General features: G+C 45.1%; 1 protein-coding gene across 2 annotated transcripts in view; it reads right to left on the minus strand.

Annotated features, from left to right (window-relative positions):
• Nucleotides 1-557: 557 nt before the first annotated feature.
• LOC147727600 (thiol S-methyltransferase TMT1B-like) overlaps nucleotides 558-18,808 on the minus strand; it is a 161,770-nt gene continuing 143,519 nt past the window's right edge. For both annotated transcript variants that reach the window (XM_086961629.1, XM_086961630.1), the window contains exon 3: nucleotides 558-1,648. In XM_086961629.1, coding sequence (XP_086817755.1) covers nucleotides 1,412-1,648 — 237 coding nt within the window. In that variant the 3' untranslated portion in view covers nucleotides 558-1,411. The remainder of the gene's footprint in view (nucleotides 1,649-18,808) is intronic.

The raw sequence follows: 18,808 nt of genomic DNA on the forward strand, positions 1-18,808 counted from the left end.
ATTACTAAAGCATCATGCGGTAGAGCACTGTCATTTACAGACTCCACATTTTCTATTGAAATGGCCACTAAAGTTGCACAGATATACAGTTTTACTGATAACACAATATAGCACACAAATGATAAGTGGAAATCGTGTTTCAGTAAATATTTATCAATTGCGCACGCTAAGTAAAAGTGTCTTGATTTGAGTTTGATTCTATTAAAATGTTTGTTTCCCACTTCATCACCCTTCAGAGTTATACAAAAAGTGCTTACATTTTCTTTCCTAACTGCTGATTTATTCTGAAATGTGTAAAGTTCATTTACAGGTATAATTTTGTTTTGTTACAAAAAATTACATCCTACAACCTTTCCTTTCAGACTCCCTGCACCCCAGCAAGATTGGCACAAAGTTCACTTTAAAAGGAACTCTTACTTTTCAGTGCGAGAAAGAAAAGTAAATACCAGTCCCCATGATAAAAGAATAAGCATCAATTAGTCAAAAGACATAGCCTGACATTTGACCTGTCTTTGGAGCACAGCACACATGACAAGATAAACAAAATGTAAAGGCACTTTTACTGATTGCACTTTTATTACCCAATAGAAGTTAGCTGGCAACTCAGTTTGGAAAACGCTGTATGAGGAATTATGTAATTATGGATATATCAGACATGACTTACAAAGTACACTACATTATTAGGACTTTAAAGCTGTTCCGTTAAGTAAAAAAGCCATTTTCAATTGAAAATGCAGCCCCAAAGGAGGGTTATACTGTTAGCAATGTATTAAATCAATAAATCACCATTCACAGAAAATTTCAAAACTTCTCACATCCTACATTAAAAGCTTTTAGGAAGAAATAGAAGTAGAAGCACATCATATAAACATCATAATTGTAGACTAACTTAAAAAATAAAACATAATATTTATCATAGCTAAAATCTCTGTAAGAATAACCTCAAGCAGAGTCAGCAAATGTCAATATAAAATCCATCAAGAGGAATCACCAGTTCTGTTGCAGACAATTACAAAATTATTAAAAATGTTGGGAGAGGGTTATATATATATATATATATTTCTCAAATATATATATAACAACACTGTGGAGTCAGAAAACCGTCACCCCTTATCTGACTAAAAAGCTTCTTGAGGTGGTAAATGGGGTTACACTAAGGCACTTTGTGAATAATGCTGTTTAGAAATAAATTACAAGTAGTTACAAAATGTAGTGAATTGTAGTTCCTACCAGGCATATCGTTAGATAATCATTAGACAGATCAAGATAAACTCGCAGTCTTTGCAACATTATTGACAAAAAAAGTTGAAGTTTCGACATTTTTAAAAAAGCTGATTCTTTTGAAAAAGCAGACAAATGTAATTGTTATGAAAAAGAATGAACAGCCATAAGGGCCCTCCTAGTTGCTACGTTACTTCACAGCGTAACCAATAACATGGGATCGAATAACGCTATATTTAAAAGGGCCTTGTATGTGACGTAGCTTCAGTTCTGAAAATTGCGCATTCTCTAGATCCTTCCAGGTTTCTCTGGTTAACTGGCAGCCATCTCCTATATGTATCCATGTAGGTTGTAAGATCTGCTGAATAAAGTGAAGCCAGCTATTTTGTATATCGGCAACGTGTTCCAAGAAAAAGTAAGCTCCTCCCTAAAAAAAACAATTCACAGAATGTAAATTTGCAAGTAAAAATAAAAAATACATGTTAGATGGCAATAATGTGACCTGCATTTATTTACTCAAATGATTAATGCTCCGATACCTACTTTTATTTACTTTTTTTAATTTACTTCAATTTACAAGCACCTAAGACATTATAGCCTTCAGCAGAGCTTGCTGTTGTAAATAGAAGACTGACAATCAGTATGTTGAGCGCAAAGTTTATTTCAGTCAGGTAACAACTAGATCGGCACCTCACGTTAACGGGTATACACACACTTCCATATCCGACATTCTAAAGCACATACCAAGTGAAGTAGTGTGGCTCACTGGTTAGAGGCGGCAGACCCGAGAGCAGAGGACGGCCCGGGACCAGGGTTCGATTCCCGAGGCGGCAGGTTTCTGGACCAGGGTCAGCGGACTCGATAATTCTCTCGCCTCGGTGCCCACTCTGATCAGCGATCACACTCGGCAACTCTGGGCACTAGCTTGCCTCATCTTCACTAACGGCCCCACCAGACCGCCGGGGATGCCTGGTCTCACCCTGGAGATACCCATTAAGGGCCGAAAACATACAGAGTATTGGAGGGTCCTAGGGGAAGTAGTTTATAGACAGAGAAGGTACCTTGTCCCCCAACTCATACAGCAAAAAAACACGAGAGGTACTCAAAGTCTGGGTAAGGAAAAGTGTTGGAACCTAGTGGTGTCCAATGTAGGTGTTCAGATCACTCCGTTGATCTTGAACAGATGACACTATTATGTCAAAGAGGTGAAATAGAGAAGATACAAAGTCTGTGAGACTAGAGAACAGTACCCATCAGCCCACTCAAAAGTGGAGTATCGTCATCTGGGTAGTTGGAAAAAAGGTGTCCTCTAGGCTTCTCCCCAACGAAAGTCTGAGGTTGCCTAATCATGGACCCTTAGGTCGGGCATCCAACCCACAGAAGACAGTATGTGAGCAGACAGGGCAAAAAAGTTGCAGTGCAGAAAATAAAGACAGAAAAAGGAAAGTAATCCTAGTGGTTAAAAATACCTACTTTGATGACATAAGGAAACTTTATTGGATTTGACCATCAAAGTGGTATCATTAAAAGCAGTATGCTGATAGCATGCAAGGAATTGCTATCTATCATATGTGTTACTTGGTCGACATGTTTCAGCCTTTAACGGCTTTCTTCAGGACCTATGATATGCTACTGCAACACATACTTATCGTGAATAGCGACCAATCTCCCATAGATTCAAAGGATAAAGGTGTATCTTCTCCTGTATAGACAGTGTGGGAAACAAAAATTGAGACACAATGTTAAATACATACATAATGCAGTACACACCTCACACCTCAATAATGATATTAAAGTGCATCGAAATTATAATATAAACTCACCCTAAATGTGGGGAGAGAAAGCCTCAGCTCGCCTGGCAACTGCTCAGGTAGGAAGGAGGCCACGCACTAGAAATAAGCGCATGAGATTGAAATTAGTTATCAAGTAACTGCTGATAACAGGCGTTTCAAGAAGCAATATCAAAGGAGGCAGATGTAAAGGATCAGATCAGGAGAGTCAGAGACTACCAACATCCTTCTCTAAACAGTTACAAAATATTTACAAAGGGCCAGCCAATGCCCGGGGAGTATCTTAAAGAAAAAGGGATTAGGCACTACATGTTAGCGCTAAGTCAGTGCAAAAATAAGCATTCTCATGGCTGAAGCCCTCAGGAGATAAAGCGCGAGTGGAGCGCTCAAAAACCTGCCTCTCCGTCGTTGCCTCGGGTCCAAAGACTGAGCCGAGGGGGAGGTGAAAAGCTCCCGTAGCGTGGATGTTTTTAGCAAGAAGAAGCGGACCTGAGAGAAAACTCTCCCTAAGTGCCTCGCTATTGGTTGTCTTATGTAAGCCAATCAATTTCCGTGCCGGCTAGGCTATCAGGAAGTGTGGACCCTGTGACGCCTTCCCATAGGTTAAATGCTATTGGCCAAAGGCACAGGTCTATGCTTGATTGCAGAACTGGAGGCAACGCGCGCGAGCACGTCTCTTCGAGTCATTTAATTAAAACCAGGTACGTCCGGGTGGCGGACCTTGGAGTAAGACGGTGGTAGGAGGATAACCATTGGTTTCTTAGGCCAACCAATGGCTGTGAGTGTATCTCCAAACTCGTGTCTTGACAAGCTTGAACACAAAGAACGTGATTGGGATGGTAAAAACTCGTACGGACACATTTGTAACAGGTAGCTGTTTCAATACGCAATAGTATTACTATCAGGAGAACCCCGAAATCTTAAGCTGGGTGATTAATGTCGAACACAGCGGATATAAATGCAACTGTATATAAACATAGGGGTCTATCACTACATATGAGGGGGCAGTGTTTTGTACAGGTAATAGTGGTGTACATAACCATACATGATGTCACTGCGCGTGCTGCTGAGGCTATTGGTAAGCATGAACCCACTGAAGCCTTCCCATTGGTTTGGTAATATCAACCAATAGAGATGGTGTAGGTTTATTAGCGGAGCTGTAAATCAGCACGAGCACAAAAAACCTATCAGAGTCATTCAAATTATACGCAGTCCGACCGGGTAGCGGACCTCATTGTAGGATCATGGAAGGAGTATTTACATTGGTTGCTTGTTGCGGCCAATGGCTTGACAAACTCGTGTCTAAAAGACTTAAACAATAGAAGACAGAGAGCGTGATCGTGATGGTGTAAACTACTCACACGAGGGCTCGAAATGATATTACTGTAAGGTCAACCCCAAGGTGTAGAGGTGGTTGATTAGTGTCAGCACAGCGGATTTTCACACAGCTGTGTGTCAGCAAGAGTGTATATCACCATCCGTGAGGGGACAGTGTTAATGTAGGTAGCCAAAGTGTGCGTAACCAAACATGATGTAACTGCGTGTGCTGCTGGAATAGTGCGAAGGGTAGCAGGATGGTCAAATTTCAGATGGAGGGCCACGTCGGCGTGGACTGTCCAGAAAAGAGCCTCAATGCAGGGCGGCTCCCAGGAAGGCTGAATGTAAAGCTTCCAGTGTAGGCATGATAGTGTGTCAATCCTACATGACTGCTGGATGTTTATAGTTGCATCCAAGGAATGTCATCATTCAACCCTTCACTGTCACTGCGCAGTTTGTAGACCCACCTTTGCTCTTTCCTCAGGAGAAACAGTGGAATGTCAGTAATGTAACTCGGTATGTGTGGTTGTTCTAAGATCAACCACTTGAGCTCGTCAGGTTGGTGTTTCTTCTCAAGGAAATGCGAGGTAAGGCGGGTGGCCTGTTTGTTGCGTCTAATAGTGCTCTTATGCTCTTGGATCCGCAATTTGATTTTCCTCGCTGTCATGCCTATGTATCTGAGGCCGCATGGACAGGTGATTTGGTAATTGACTTTGTCACTGTTACAATTAGTGTGGCGCCTGAGTATCCAAGGGCGGTTGGTACCAATATCGACTTCAAGGGTCTTGCTAGTTTGGGCACACACTGAGCAGTTTCCGCAGGGATGATGTCCCTGCACTGGGGGAAGGTTCCACAGGTTGGGAGTGGATTCAGCAAATCCCTCGCGAGGTCTTGTGTGTACAAGAACATCTCTTAAATTTGCCCCTCTCTTGAAAGAGAACATTGGTAAAGGAATATGTTCGCCCGAGCTGTTAAGAATGCGCCATTTTTGTCTAATAATTTTTTGAATTTTAGACGAAGAGGTGTTGTATGTAGTGACGCACACCATTCTGTCAAGGGGTGGTTTCACAACTGGCGGTTCTAGTAAGGCCTCACGATGATTATTGGCAGCACGTTTAAAACTTCTGCGAACCAAAGATTTAGGGTAGCGCCGCGCTTTCAGCTTACTGGAGAGATCTCCCGCTTTTAAGCGAAAATCAGCAGTGTCAGAACAATTCCTCCGAACCCTGAGAAACTGCCCAAAAGGAAGGTTCTCCCTCAGGGAACGGGGATGATGGCTATCAAACCTGAGTAGTGAGTTTTGTGCCATAGGTTTCCGATATAAAGAGCTCGCCAGATGTCCTTCTTGTGGAAAGATTGTCAAATCAAGGAAAGGGAGTTCAGTTCTACTGTACTCCAAAGTGAACCTAAGATAGGGGTTCTGTCCATTCAACCATTCTTGAAAAAGCTGGAGTGATCGTATATCCCCTTGCCAGACTACTATGATATCATCAATGTACCGCTTCCACAATTTCAGTTGTTTGTAATGTGGATTGGTGTTATTCAGTACATGTTGAGTCTCAAATTGATGGACATATAGATTCGCTAAGCTGGGTGCGAATTTGCTGCCCATAGACGTCCCCGAGATCTGTAAATACAGAGATTCCTCGAAGGCGAAAAAATTTTCAGTCATGGCAATCCTTGCCAGTTCCATTATAAAATGGATAGGAGTAACACTGTCCATCGAGAAGTCTTCTAGGAGTGTTTTAACCGTCTCTAGTGTCTCAGTTTGCGGTATGCAGGTGTACAATGATTCGACATCAAAACTTGCTAAGATGTCTGTGTTGGTGTCGAAAGGGACATCAGGTAGTTTGCGTAGGATGTCCTTTGTATCCTGAAGATATGTTGGCATGGTTTTTACAATCGGACTGAGAAAAACATCAACAAAAGTTGATAGAGGTTCTAGCAAAGATCCAATTCCTGAGATGATAGGACGGCCTGGAGGTGGTCTGGCCGGTTTATGAATCTTTGAAAGAGTGTAAAAATATGGAATAGTGGGACATTTAGTGACTAAAAAATTAGCCTCTTGTGAGGTGATCCATCCCTCAGTGCTCGCTTCTTCCACTAGATATTTGATCTCATTGGTGAGTCTGGCGGTAGGATTAGTGGTAAGTAGGGTGTAAAACTGTGTGTTGCTTAATTGTCTGAGACATTCAGTGCGATATGCATTGGTGTCTTGCACGACAATGGCTCCCCCCTTATCCGCCGGTTTGATCACTATTGCAGTGTCCTTGGAGAGGGTCTTTAAGGCGGCTCTGTCTCTTTTTGAAAGGTTCTGATAGTTGCCTTCCTTAGAGAAATCGATAGATTTCAAATCTTGCAACACTGCTGCCTCAAAAGTACCAACCTTGGGTGGTACTTGTTGTAGTAGAGGCATAAAAGTGGATTTGACTTTTAGCCCTGTGCTCATGTCCTCTGTCGGTGTGACAGGCTCTTTATCCTTGAAGAAATAATGTAGCCTGATTGTCCTGAAAAATCGTTCGATTTCACTCCTTAACAAAAACGGTTCTCCACAGTTAGTGGGAACAAACCCGAGACCTCTGTTGAGAACCTCCTGTTCGCTGGGGGTTATGACCCGGCTGCTCAAGTTCACAACCAGATCTTCAGGGGCTGTGTTGTAGAGTCTACTGGCCTCGTTTGTTGTGGGTCGTCGGGGTAACAGTGACAAAGTCATTTACCAAATCACCTGTCCATGCGGCCTCAGATACATAGGCATGACAGCGAGGAAAATCAAATTGCGGATCCAAGAGCATAAGAGCACTATTAGACGCAACAAACAGGCCACCCGCCTTACCTCGCATTTCCTTGAGAAGAAACACCACCCTGACGAGCTCAAGTGGTTGATCTTAGAACAACCACACATACCGAGTTACATTACTGACATTCCACTGTTTCTCCTGAGGAAAGAGCAAAGGTGGGTCTACAAACTGCGCAGTGACAGTGAAGGGTTGAATGATGACATTCCCTGGATGCAACTATAAACATCCAGCAGTCATGTAGGATTGACACACTATCATGCCTACACTGGAAGCCTTACATTCAGCCTTCCTGGGAGCCGCCCTGCATTGAGGCTCTTTTCTGGACAGTCCACGCCGACGTGGCCCTCCATCTGAAATTTGACCATCCTGCTACCCTTCGCACTATTCCAGAAGCACACGCAGTTACATCATGTTTGGTTACGCACACTTTGGCTACCTACATTAACACTGTCCCCACACGGATGGTGATATACACTCTTGCTGACACACAGCTGTGTGAAAATCCGCTGTGCTGACACTAATCAACCACCTCTACACCTTGGGGTTGACCTTACAGTAATATCATTTTGAGCCCTCGTGTGAGTAGTTTACACCATCACGATCACGCTCTCTGTCTTCTATTGTTTAAGTCTTCTAGACACGAGTTTGTTAAGCCATTGGCCGCAACAAGCAACCAATGTAAATACTCCTTCCATGATCCTACAATGAGGTCCGCTACCCGGTCGGACTGCGTATAATTTGAATGACTCTGATAGGTTTTTTGTGCTCGTGCTGATTTACAGCTCCGCTAATAAACCTACACCATCTCTATTGGTTGATATTACCAAACCAATGGGAAGGCTTCAGTGGGTTCATGCTTACCAATAGCCTCAGCAGCACGCGCAGTGACATCATGTATGGTTATGTACACCACTATTACCTGTACAAAACACTGCCCCCTCATATGTAGTGATAGACCCCTATGTTTATATACAGTTGCATTTATATCCGCTGTGTTCGACATTAATCACCCAGCTTAAGATTTCGGGGTTCTCCTGATAGTAATACTATTGCGTATTGAAACAGCTACCTGTTACAAATGTGTCCGTACGAGTTTTTACCATCCCAATCACGTTCTTTGTGTTCAAGCTTGTCAAGACACGAGTTTGGAGATACACTCACAGCCATTGGTTGGCCTAAGAAACCAATGGTTATCCTCCTACCACCGTCTTACTCCAAGGTCTGCCACCCGGACGTACCTGGTTTTAATTAAATGACTCGAAGAGACGTGCTCGCGCGCGTTGCCTCCAGTTCTGCAATCAAGCATAGACCTGTGCCTTTGGCCAATAGCATTTAACCTATGGGAAGGCGTCACAGGGTCCACACTTCCTGATAGCCTAGCCGGCACGGAAATTGATTGGCTTACATAAGACAACCAATAGCGAGGCACTTAGGGAGAGTTTTCTCTCAGGTCCGCTTCTTCTTGCTAAAAACATCCACGCTACGGGAGCTTTTCACCTCCCCCTCGGCTCAGTCTTTGGACCCGAGGCAACGACGGAGAGGTAGGTTTTTGAGCGCTCCACTCGCGCTTTATCTCCTGAGGGCTTCAGCCATGAGAATGCTTATTTTTGCACTGACTTAGCGCTAACATGTAGTGCCTAGTCCCTTTTTCTTTAAGATACTCCCCGGGCATTGGCTGGCCCTTTGTAAATATTTTGTAACTGTTTAGAGAAGGATGTTGGTAGTCTCTGACTCTCCTGATCTGATCCTTTACATCTGCCTCCTTTGATATTGCTTCTTGAAACGCCTGTTATCAGCAGTTACTTGATAACTAATTTCAATCTCATGCGCTTATTTCTAGTGCGTGGCCTCCTTCCTACCTGAGCAGTTGCCAGGCGAGGTGAGGCTTTCTCTCCCCACATTTAGGGTGAGTTTATATTATAATTTCGATGCACTTTAATATCATTATTGAGGTGTGAGGTGTGTACTACATTATGTATGTATTTAACATTGTGTCTCAATTTTTGTTTCCCACACTGTCTATACAGGAGAAGATACACCTTTATCCTTTGAATCTATGGGAGATTGGTCGCTATTCACGATAAGTATGTGTTGCAGTAGCATATCATAGGTCCTGAAGAAAGCCGTTAAAGGCTGAAACATGTCGACCAAGTAACACATATGATAGATAGCAATTCCTTGCATGCTATCAGCATACTGCTTTTAATGATACCACTTTGATGGTCAAATCCAATAAAGTTTCCTTATGTCATCAAAGTAGGTATTTTTAACCACTAGGATTACTTTCCTTTTTCTGTCTTTATTTTCTGCACTGCAACTTTTTTGCCCTGTCTGCTCACATACTGTCTTCTGTGGGTTGGATGCCCGACCTAAGGGTCCATGATTAGGCAACCTCAGACTTTCGTTGGGGAGAAGCCTAGAGGACACCTTTTTTCCAACTACCCAGATGACGATACTCCACTTTTGAGTGGGCTGATGGGTACTGTTCTCTAGTCTCACAGACTTTGTATCTTCTCTATTTCACCTCTTTGACATAATAGTGTCATCTGTTCAAGATCAACGGAGTGATCTGAACACATACATTGGACACCACTAGGTTCCAACACTTTTCCTTACCCAGACTTTGGATACCCATTAAGGGACCATCTCTCAGGGAAGCCAGGAAGGGTTTTGCAGCGGTCGAAGCGCGGAGGTACCCCTTCGGGAGTGATTCCTGCGCTATATAAGCACACAATTAATTAATTAATTGTTCATATAAATTAGTTCTCTCTGAGAGATCACGCTTCCAGGTGAAGAAGATGTACCAACTGATGGTAAGTATGAAGGTGTAGCTTCTGAAGGAGTCTCTCCTTCAATTGTAAGCTGTAGGGTGCTTTCAACACTGAGTGAATATAAACTATAGTGCTTGTCAGAAAGTTCGTCGCCCACATCCTATAGGGAGGACAATATTGACACATTTAGCCAACATCCTAAAACTCCAACATTTCCCATCCTGAGTGATTACCTGTCCCTTATTGACTCTGACAATTCTGATGGGTTTATAAAACCTTTTACATCCTTTTTTAACTCTCCTGGGAATACAGATTCTAGGCAAATCTCTCATGTTGGATTGAGAATGTATAACCTTGTGGCACGTGTCATGATAAATCTTCTACCTTTATGGCTAATGCTGCACTTTTTTTTTAGAGACCTCACCAATGTCGCACTGAGAATCTCTCATGCTTGTGGCGGATACTGGTAATTGCCATCAGGGGCAAATGGAGACAGTGGGTTTCCTTCCCTTCAAAAGAAAAACTTTAGATTTTCCATTGACAACATTGGGAGATATTCTATACACCCATAGACTTTTCTTTATGGCTCCTAGAAAGCAGACTCTCTCAATACTTGCTAGATGTTTACCGATTTTGAAGACCCTTATGAACTGCTCAACCAGACCATTGTTTTGAGGGTCATATAGAGCTGAGCAGGTATGTTTAATTCTAGGGGTACTTAAAAAAAATCTGTCATTACCACTGATTTGCTTCACCCCATTGTCAGTAGCAATATGTTCTGGGTAACTCTGATGGCTAAAAACATTCCTGAGAAACTCGAACGCAAATTCAGTGGAAGGTTTCTCAGTGAACATGACCTCAGGCCATTTGGAGTAGTCTTCTATCAGGACTATGGTATATTGCATATTTTGTGATGTACATTTAAAAAGCCAGAGATGTGAAGAACAACTTTCTTAATGGATTAATGGGCCATGAAACACTGCTCATGGGGGGAGTCTTGGCTTGGCACATTAGTGGCCAGATGTAGGAGCCCGAATACCGGTCGGTAACGGCCGAATTCGGCCGTTACCGACCGGTATTAGGGTTTTCATATGTAGGGGGCCTATATTTTACCGATTCTGTAAATTTACTGAATCGGTAAAATAACGAATCGGTATATTTACCGATTCGGTAAATCCATATGTAGGTGGCACTCCTTAGAGTGCCACAGGCCCTTAAGAGTCTGTATTTTACCACCCAATCCTATTGAGTGGTAAAATACCGAATTCAGGTTTGCATGCACATCTGTGCATGCACACCTGTGCAATGTGACACACAGACATGCCCTTAGGGCATGTCTGTGTGCCACATGGCACACAAGCCCGGAATTGGGGTGCTAGAGGGTGTCAAAGTGACACCCCCTGCACCCTTGCAGGATTCGGTACTTACCGATTCGGTAAATACCGAATCGGTATTGCCCATTGATTCCTATGGGCTTCATGGCCCATAGGAATCAATGGGCAATGCCGATTCGGTATTTACCGAATCGGTAAATACTGAATCCTACCAATTCGGTAATTTTTAAATTCGAATTACCTACATCTCCCCCCTTCCTATTTACCGACTCTTAAATACAGAATCGGTAAAATTTGGTATTTAAGAGTCGGTAAATAGGAATTACCTACATCTGGCCCTTAGTCTCTTGTGCAACATTCCCTTACCCATCTCTCCACTTCAATATCTATCACTGGCTACCAAAAATGGCCTCTCAGCAGATGTTTCGAATGTGACATTACAAAGTGCCTTTGTTGGCACTCTTTGATGAGAATCTCTCTTATAACTTCTGGAGGAACACACGTCAGACCGAAATACAAATTCACCCATAACACTGAGTTCATGTGCAACACGTCAGACCGAAATACAAATTCACCAATAACACTGAGTTCATGTGCAACTTGTTCAAAAGAATGATGAGGACCTTTCAAATCTGTAGGAAGTGGCCAACCATCACAAGCATATTTCTTGACTTGAGATAATATCTTCTCCTTCTCACTTTTCTTCACCCAGATCCACATCAAATATAGTACAAAATATCTTTGACACTCACAACTTCAATAAACACTGGATGATGAGGAGTTTGAACAGCCCTGGCACATGGTAACCTAGACAGGCAGTCTGCAGGTTGATTTGCATAACCAGGAATATGTGACACATCAAAGCTATTTTCTTGTAATTTGGAACACAATCTGGTCACATGTGCAGTAGTATTCTGTCCTCTACCTGGTAACAGAGTTTGAGACAAATTTTGCAGTCGATATACAGGAAAAATCGACTTCCTCAAATCAAGTGTCTGAATGGGTATCAGCCTATGCACATGCAAGGTAGTTGCATTCAATGACAGAATACAGTCTCTCAGTTTCATTTAATGTTCTAAAAGCATAGGATATAGTCCACTATATTTCCAACTTGTTGGGACAGCATTACACCAAGACCATAGGCAGTGGCGTTCACAGAAAATATGCATTGTTTGCTAGGTGCAAAGGGTCGAAGAGTGGATGTATTAATTTTCTGCTTTTTTATATTCTTGAACCAGGGCAGCTCGGCTCCTCTGTTATGCTGAGAGGCAGCAGCAGTAAACGTGAAAAATAAAATGATAATAAATACAATTTATCATCATTTTATTTTTCGTAGGGAGCCAGAACCAGCTGAGTCTTAGGGCAGGGACTGGGCCATCCTGAGAGCGTCACTGCATCAGCAGGAGAGAGGAGGAGAGGTGGGGGCATTGTAAGAGCACATGCCGGTTGTCCGGTCATCTTAGGATGCCAAAACTGACATTTGCACATATATTTCTCCATCCTAGCTGGGTTGCACAGCTGAAGGGAGAAATGGCGCAGGTTCCCTGTGTTTGAGCAAGCGTAAAATCAGCCCATTCAGGTCACTCAGGAAAGTCTCAGCACTGCTCTCATGCTGGTAAATAGTATTACCAGTATGAGAGCAACATCTGAATAGGAGTTTGGGATCCTGTGCAGGGAATCGATAAATTGGGATGGGAGCACAGAGGAAGCAGCTGCGGGTAAGTGCTCCTTTATTTTATTTTTTCACCACTTCTAATTACAAGCAGCCACCACTGCCTTGAAAGCTTCTTCTTGCTCAGTTATCCATATGAAGTCAGTGTTTTTCATAAGAGGATTCCTTAAGGGTTTCATCAACGTAGCATTTCTTAAATTCCCCATAGTACTCACATAATCCATTGAAGGATCTCAACTTGTTCTTAATATCAGGTGCAGGTGTTTTTTTTACAGCATCAATTACTAATTCTTTTGGATTCCCATCTTTCACTAATACTGTATGATCTAGATAGTCCACTTGTTTTCTGAAAAAATTGTATTTGTCGGCATCAAGCACAAGTCCTTTATTAGAAAGTCTCTTGCATACCTCTTGTAATGTGGGGAAATGGCCTCCTCTGTTACTGGTGAAAACTACAACATCGTCCTGGAAATATCTGACATTTGCTTACATGCCTTTGAAAATGAGATACTTCATCAGTTAAAAAAATGATGCCACCGATGGCAAGGCCAAATTATATTATTTTACATTGAAACTCTTAAAAAGGTGTCACAAACAGTACGAGTGGGCATAAATATTTAGGTAATTCCACCTGATGGTACACCCAAAGTAGATGCTCATTCATGCATTACTGGGAGACCTGGCATCTTTGGTGTGGTTTCCACTGTCGTTTGGCCTCTACCTCCTGTATTTTTAATGCTGTGCTGGATTTCGTTTTTGCTGGTTTAGATGCTTTGGGCATTTTACCACTGCTGATCAGTGTCAAAGTGCAAGTGCTCCCTGTGTAAATTGTCATTGTAATTGGTTATCCATGATTGGCATATTTGTACCACCAAGAAGTCCCTAGTAAAGTGCACTGTGTGCCAGGGCTGGTGATTAAAATGATACTAGTGGGCCTGCAGCACTGATTGTGCCACCCACATGAGTAGCTCTAAAATGGTGTCTCAGGCCTGCCAACGCAGTGCCTGTGTGCAGTCTGTGAACTGCCATGTCCTCCTGGTCAGTGTCCTCACTGACCAGGCCTAACCATTCCCTTTCTGCACACATTGGTCACCCCTATGGAAGGCCCAAGGTACCCCCTTGGGCAGGGTGCAGTGTATGAGAAAGGTAGAGCATGTACTAGTGCAGGTGACATGCTCTGGTAGTGAATCACAGCCATTTTTGTTTTTCACTATTGTAAGGCTACCTTGCCCATAGGCTATCATGGGGAATGCTGGCTACAGTGGCTACCAGCATATCTTCCCATAGGAGCAAGGTAGGACATACAAGTCTGGTATCCCTGAACTCAGAATTTAATAACACCTCTTTTAGGAAAGGTTGTTTTTAAATCCTGTGTTTGAGAACAACACTTTTAGAAAGTTGTTGTTCTCTTGTCTGACCTTTCTGTGTGCTTTGGCCTGTTTGGGAATTAACTGTCTGGGTTGTGAGTGTGCAGGGGCTGGGTGGCACCCAGAGGCTGAGTGGGCCATCCCTGGGCTGAATAGCTCCATCTGCATCTAGAGTGGTGGGAGGGGGTAGCACCTAGGCCTGAATAAGGCTGTGCCTGCCTTCCACAATGCTGGCTCCACCTCCTGCTGGGCGGCGGACGACCCTGCCCCTCTCTCTGAAAGGAAAAGAGAGGCCAGGAAAACAAAGTGCTCAAGGAAAACCCAGAACTGGTTCAGGCCGGGCTCAGAGCCCTCCTGTACAAAGGGAACAAAGACTTTTAGGGGTACAAGTACAGGACCCCTGACTACAGAAAATTAGATCATCATGGAATCTGAAGAAGGAAGACTGTCCTGCTGTTGCTCTGCTGGAATGACCTGCTGTTGCTTTGCTGCCAAGGAGAGGAAAAGGACTTTGCTTTGTGCTGTGTCTCCGGCTTGAAGGAATCTCCAAGGGCCTGAGAAGAGCTGGCTGACTGGTAAGGAGTCCCAATAACAAAAGGACTTCACCCCCAGCTTCCCTGAACTCTGCTGAGAGAGTTATGTCCTTCCTAGAGTGCTTGGTCAGCTGTGGTGCCTCTGGAAGTTGTACCTGTGTTGGGAAGCTGAAAATCAAGATTTTAAAGACTTTCTGCAAGTTTTAACGCATCGCTCGCTTGCGGTGCGCATCCCATCTGTGCGAGGAAAATCACGCCGCCGCGAAGGCCGAGATCGTCACAGCCCCTGTTGCCGCTGCCAGAGTTGCATCCTTCGCTTCCGAGATGCACCAGTCCGGGAAGATTACCATCGCTGCGAGTATCGTCACAGAGCCGGTCGTCACTGGGTGAGATTGTCCCACCGCTTGCTTGCGGACCGCATCATGTCGCTGCAAGAGTCGTCGCAGAGCCATCGCATCGAGGGGCCGCGGGAGGAGAAGATAGATGCTGAGCCGCGCACCGTCGCCGCACCGTCGATCGTCGCCGCCCCGAAGATCGTCGCATCGTACCTTTTCCGAGCCGCTTCCACTGAAACCTGTGCAACATGCCCGCTACATCCAGCGGGGTTGTCGCATCGCCTCCCCAGGGTCTCAGGAGTGTCGCATCTAAAGGTTCTGTTGGCTAAAACGTGACGCAACTGTGGATTATTTTAGCGCAACCTTAAGAACTCTTTTGAAACCAAATTTTTGAACTCTGTATGTTGTATTTTTGCAGTTTTGGTCTTGTGTAGTTTAGAATAAAAATACCTTTATTTTTCTAAACTGTTGTTGAGTAAATTTGTGGTGTTTTCGTGAATGTTGGTGCAAATACTTTACACATTGCCTTTGATAAGCCTGACTGCTCGTGCCAAGCTACCAAGGGGGTGAGCAGGGGCTAACTAAAGAGTGTATCCTCCTTACCCTAACTAGAAGTGTCCCTATTTGGGCAGTGGTACCTACCTCTGCCAACTAGAGACCCCCAGTTCTATAAATGTTGGTCAGCGGTGGGATTTTAACTTGTATTTGTGATAGACCCATAGTGATTGATGTACATCACTAGTGAGTGCGGACCACTACGCCACCGCATACTACTTTTTTTTTTGGTTGGTTCTATTTTTGAGTAACCCTTCAAAGCATCATGTCTGTGAGTGGAAATGCACCCAATGTGGAGGCAGAATTGGAGTTTGTCATTGATCATTCCTACAAAGTACACAGCTTAGACAAATCTGCAACAGGTTTGAGTGCCCCATAAAGAAGGAAGAGCTGCAGAGAGTCTTGAAGGCCTGGTGGGAGGCCCAAGAGGGAAATGATGCAAGTGGAATGGGGGGGGGGGGGGAGGGGTTCAAGCGCAGGATTTGCCAGTGGGCAGACCAAACTCAAGGGCTGGCAGTCACCACTCCAGCCGGAGTCTTACCCCAGAATAGAAGAGAATCAGAGAGTAAGAGACTATGACGTGGAAGTCATGAGGTTAAAGATAAAGCAATTGGAAATGGAGAAAGAGAGAGAAAAGGCGGCGGAGGAGAGCAAAAATGCCCGTGCCTTGGAGGAGAAGAAATTGCTTTTGGCTCATGAGGTGAGCATGAGGGAACTGGATATCAAAGCCAAGCAGGTGGATTCCAGTTCAAATGGTGGCAGCACACAGCCAGTGCAGGGGGGTAAAGTTTAAATTCACTAGGATCTGGTACAGATTACAATAGGAGTGAGGACATCTATGCCTGGTTTACTTCTCATGAAATTGCATTGAGAATGAATGGTGTGCCTGAACAGCATTGGGGGCGGGCCTGTGGAAACATTTTGAGGCTTCTGGGAGGAGTGCTCTAGAGCCCTTAAGAGTTAGCAGGTAAAATAACCTACCCCAATATGAAGGAGGCCTTGTGTATCAGGTATGGACTTACTCCCGAGCAGTGTAGACTGCAGTTTAGCACCATGGGTGCTCATGACGAGGTCAGCTCGTCATGAGCTCCGGTGCTCATGACGAGCTGAGCTCAGCTCAGCATGACCGCACCCGTTCCGTGGAACGCTCGCACGCTGGGCTGATTCCCCTGCTGTGCTGAACGTTCCATGGGAACGGGTGAGGCCATGACGAGCTCAGCTCGTCATGAGCACCGAGCGCCGTAGCTCATGATGAGCTGACCTCGTCATGACCACCGGGGCGCTGTACGCACCCCCCGCCCCCTGCATAGCGGGGGAAACAGCCCCTCCCGCAAGGGGTTAGGAACTCTAAGAAGAAAGAGTCTGACACATGGATGGAGTGTGTTAATTTGTACCCGTCGTGCACTCGAAAGTTGGATGAAGGGTAGCAAGGTAACTGATTATAAGGAGTTGTTGAATTTAATTAGTTGGGAGCACTGAGTAGTCTTTGTGTTCCAGAGCTGCGCCAGCATCTTTTAGACAGCAAGCTGATCGACCCCATTGAGCTTGCTAAAGAGGCGGACCGCTGGACCAGTACCAGGGCCCACAGAGGAATTGTGGGTACCACAGCCAAAGGTGGGCAGGGTCCCCAACAGAGGAGTGGAGGGGACAAGGGTAACCAAATGTAGTTCTCTCAAGGGCCCCAAAATAATTCCCAGGGAAAGGAATCCCAACCCCCCAGACCTAGGCAGCCATGGCTCTCTAGGGGCAGGCGGGACAACGGGGTCCCCCCACCTGCTATCACTGCAATGAGGTGGGCCACTTTGCTCCTAAATGCCCCAAGAAACCTCCAGTACGCACTGGTGCTCCAGCACCATGGTTAGCTAGTTTAGCTTTGTAAGGGGAGTTAATTTCCAGTGGAGAGGAGGGGCTAGCAATCTTGACCCTTGTCTCCCTAGGAGAACAAGAGATGGACCAGGATACCTGTCTGCCCGCTAACACTAAAAAATATGGGCAGAAGGTGACCATCAATAGGAGGGAGATAGAGGCTCTGAGAGACACAGGAGCCAGCGTGACATCCGTGAGGTGTCAGTGGGTGTCTGAAGAGCAGGTCATTCCCAATGTACTCCACCCCATTATTGGAGCTGACAACTCAGTGCGCCTCTGCAAAGTAGCGCAGGTCCCTTTTGAGTGGGGGGGTCTCAGGTCTCTTGAAGGTTGTTGTACGACCATCCATGCCTGTAGACTGTCTGCTAGGTAATGAACTGGAAAGTTCCCTGTGGAAGGAAGTGGAACACCAGGCTCATTTGGAAATGTTGGGTCTGCCTGAGTAGGTCTGTGTGACCACTCTGTCTATGGCAGCCAGTAGGGGTGATTCAGCAGACCTGGAGCCAGAAACAGTGGCCCAGGAACCTGCCAGGAAAGGAGGCAGGGGGCTTGGGAAACCAGCCCCAGCAGTTCCCATGGTCCAGGAAGGAGCAGAACCTGAGGTGGATGCCCTGGAACCTACAGGGGAACAGATGGCCTAACTGGGAGACCTACCTGAGCTGACCCATTGGCAGCAAGAAGGTGATCCCTCCAGGGAGGAGTTCCGCAAGGCACAGAAGGAATGCCCTTCTCTCATTGGTGTGTGGCAACAGGCTGCAGGTCAGGCAGCAGGTGGAGCGTCCAAGGATCATCTCCTTTACCAGGAAGATGAATTGCTTTATAGTCAGCCTAAATTCGCTGAGCCCAGTGCAGCCCATGTGCTGGTGGTACCTGAGCGCTTCAGGACCTTCCTAATGGATCTGGGTCATGACATGCCTTTTGCAGGACATCTGGGGCAAGACAAGACCTTCCAAAGGCTTGTCACCCACTTCTACTGGCCCCAGATGAAGCAGCACGTCGGTACCTTTTGTAGATCTTGCCAGACATGTCAGGTCAATGGCAAGAGTGGAGGGAAGTGCAAGGCACCCCTCCAACCCTTTCCTGTGATGAGAACCCCTTTCGAGCGGGTGGGCATCGACATTGTGGGGCCACTGGACCCCAAGACAGCCTTAGGCAACAGGTTCATCCTGGTCTTGGTGGACCATGCAACCCGGTACCCGGAAGCAGTCCCTCTCAGGACAATCACAGCACCCGTGGTGGGCTGTGCATT

Source organism: Lissotriton vulgaris, chromosome 3_1 (genome assembly GCF_964263255.1).
Source record: "Lissotriton vulgaris chromosome 3_1, aLisVul1.2, whole genome shotgun sequence".
Classification (NCBI taxonomy): domain Eukaryota; kingdom Metazoa; phylum Chordata; class Amphibia; order Caudata; family Salamandridae; genus Lissotriton; species Lissotriton vulgaris.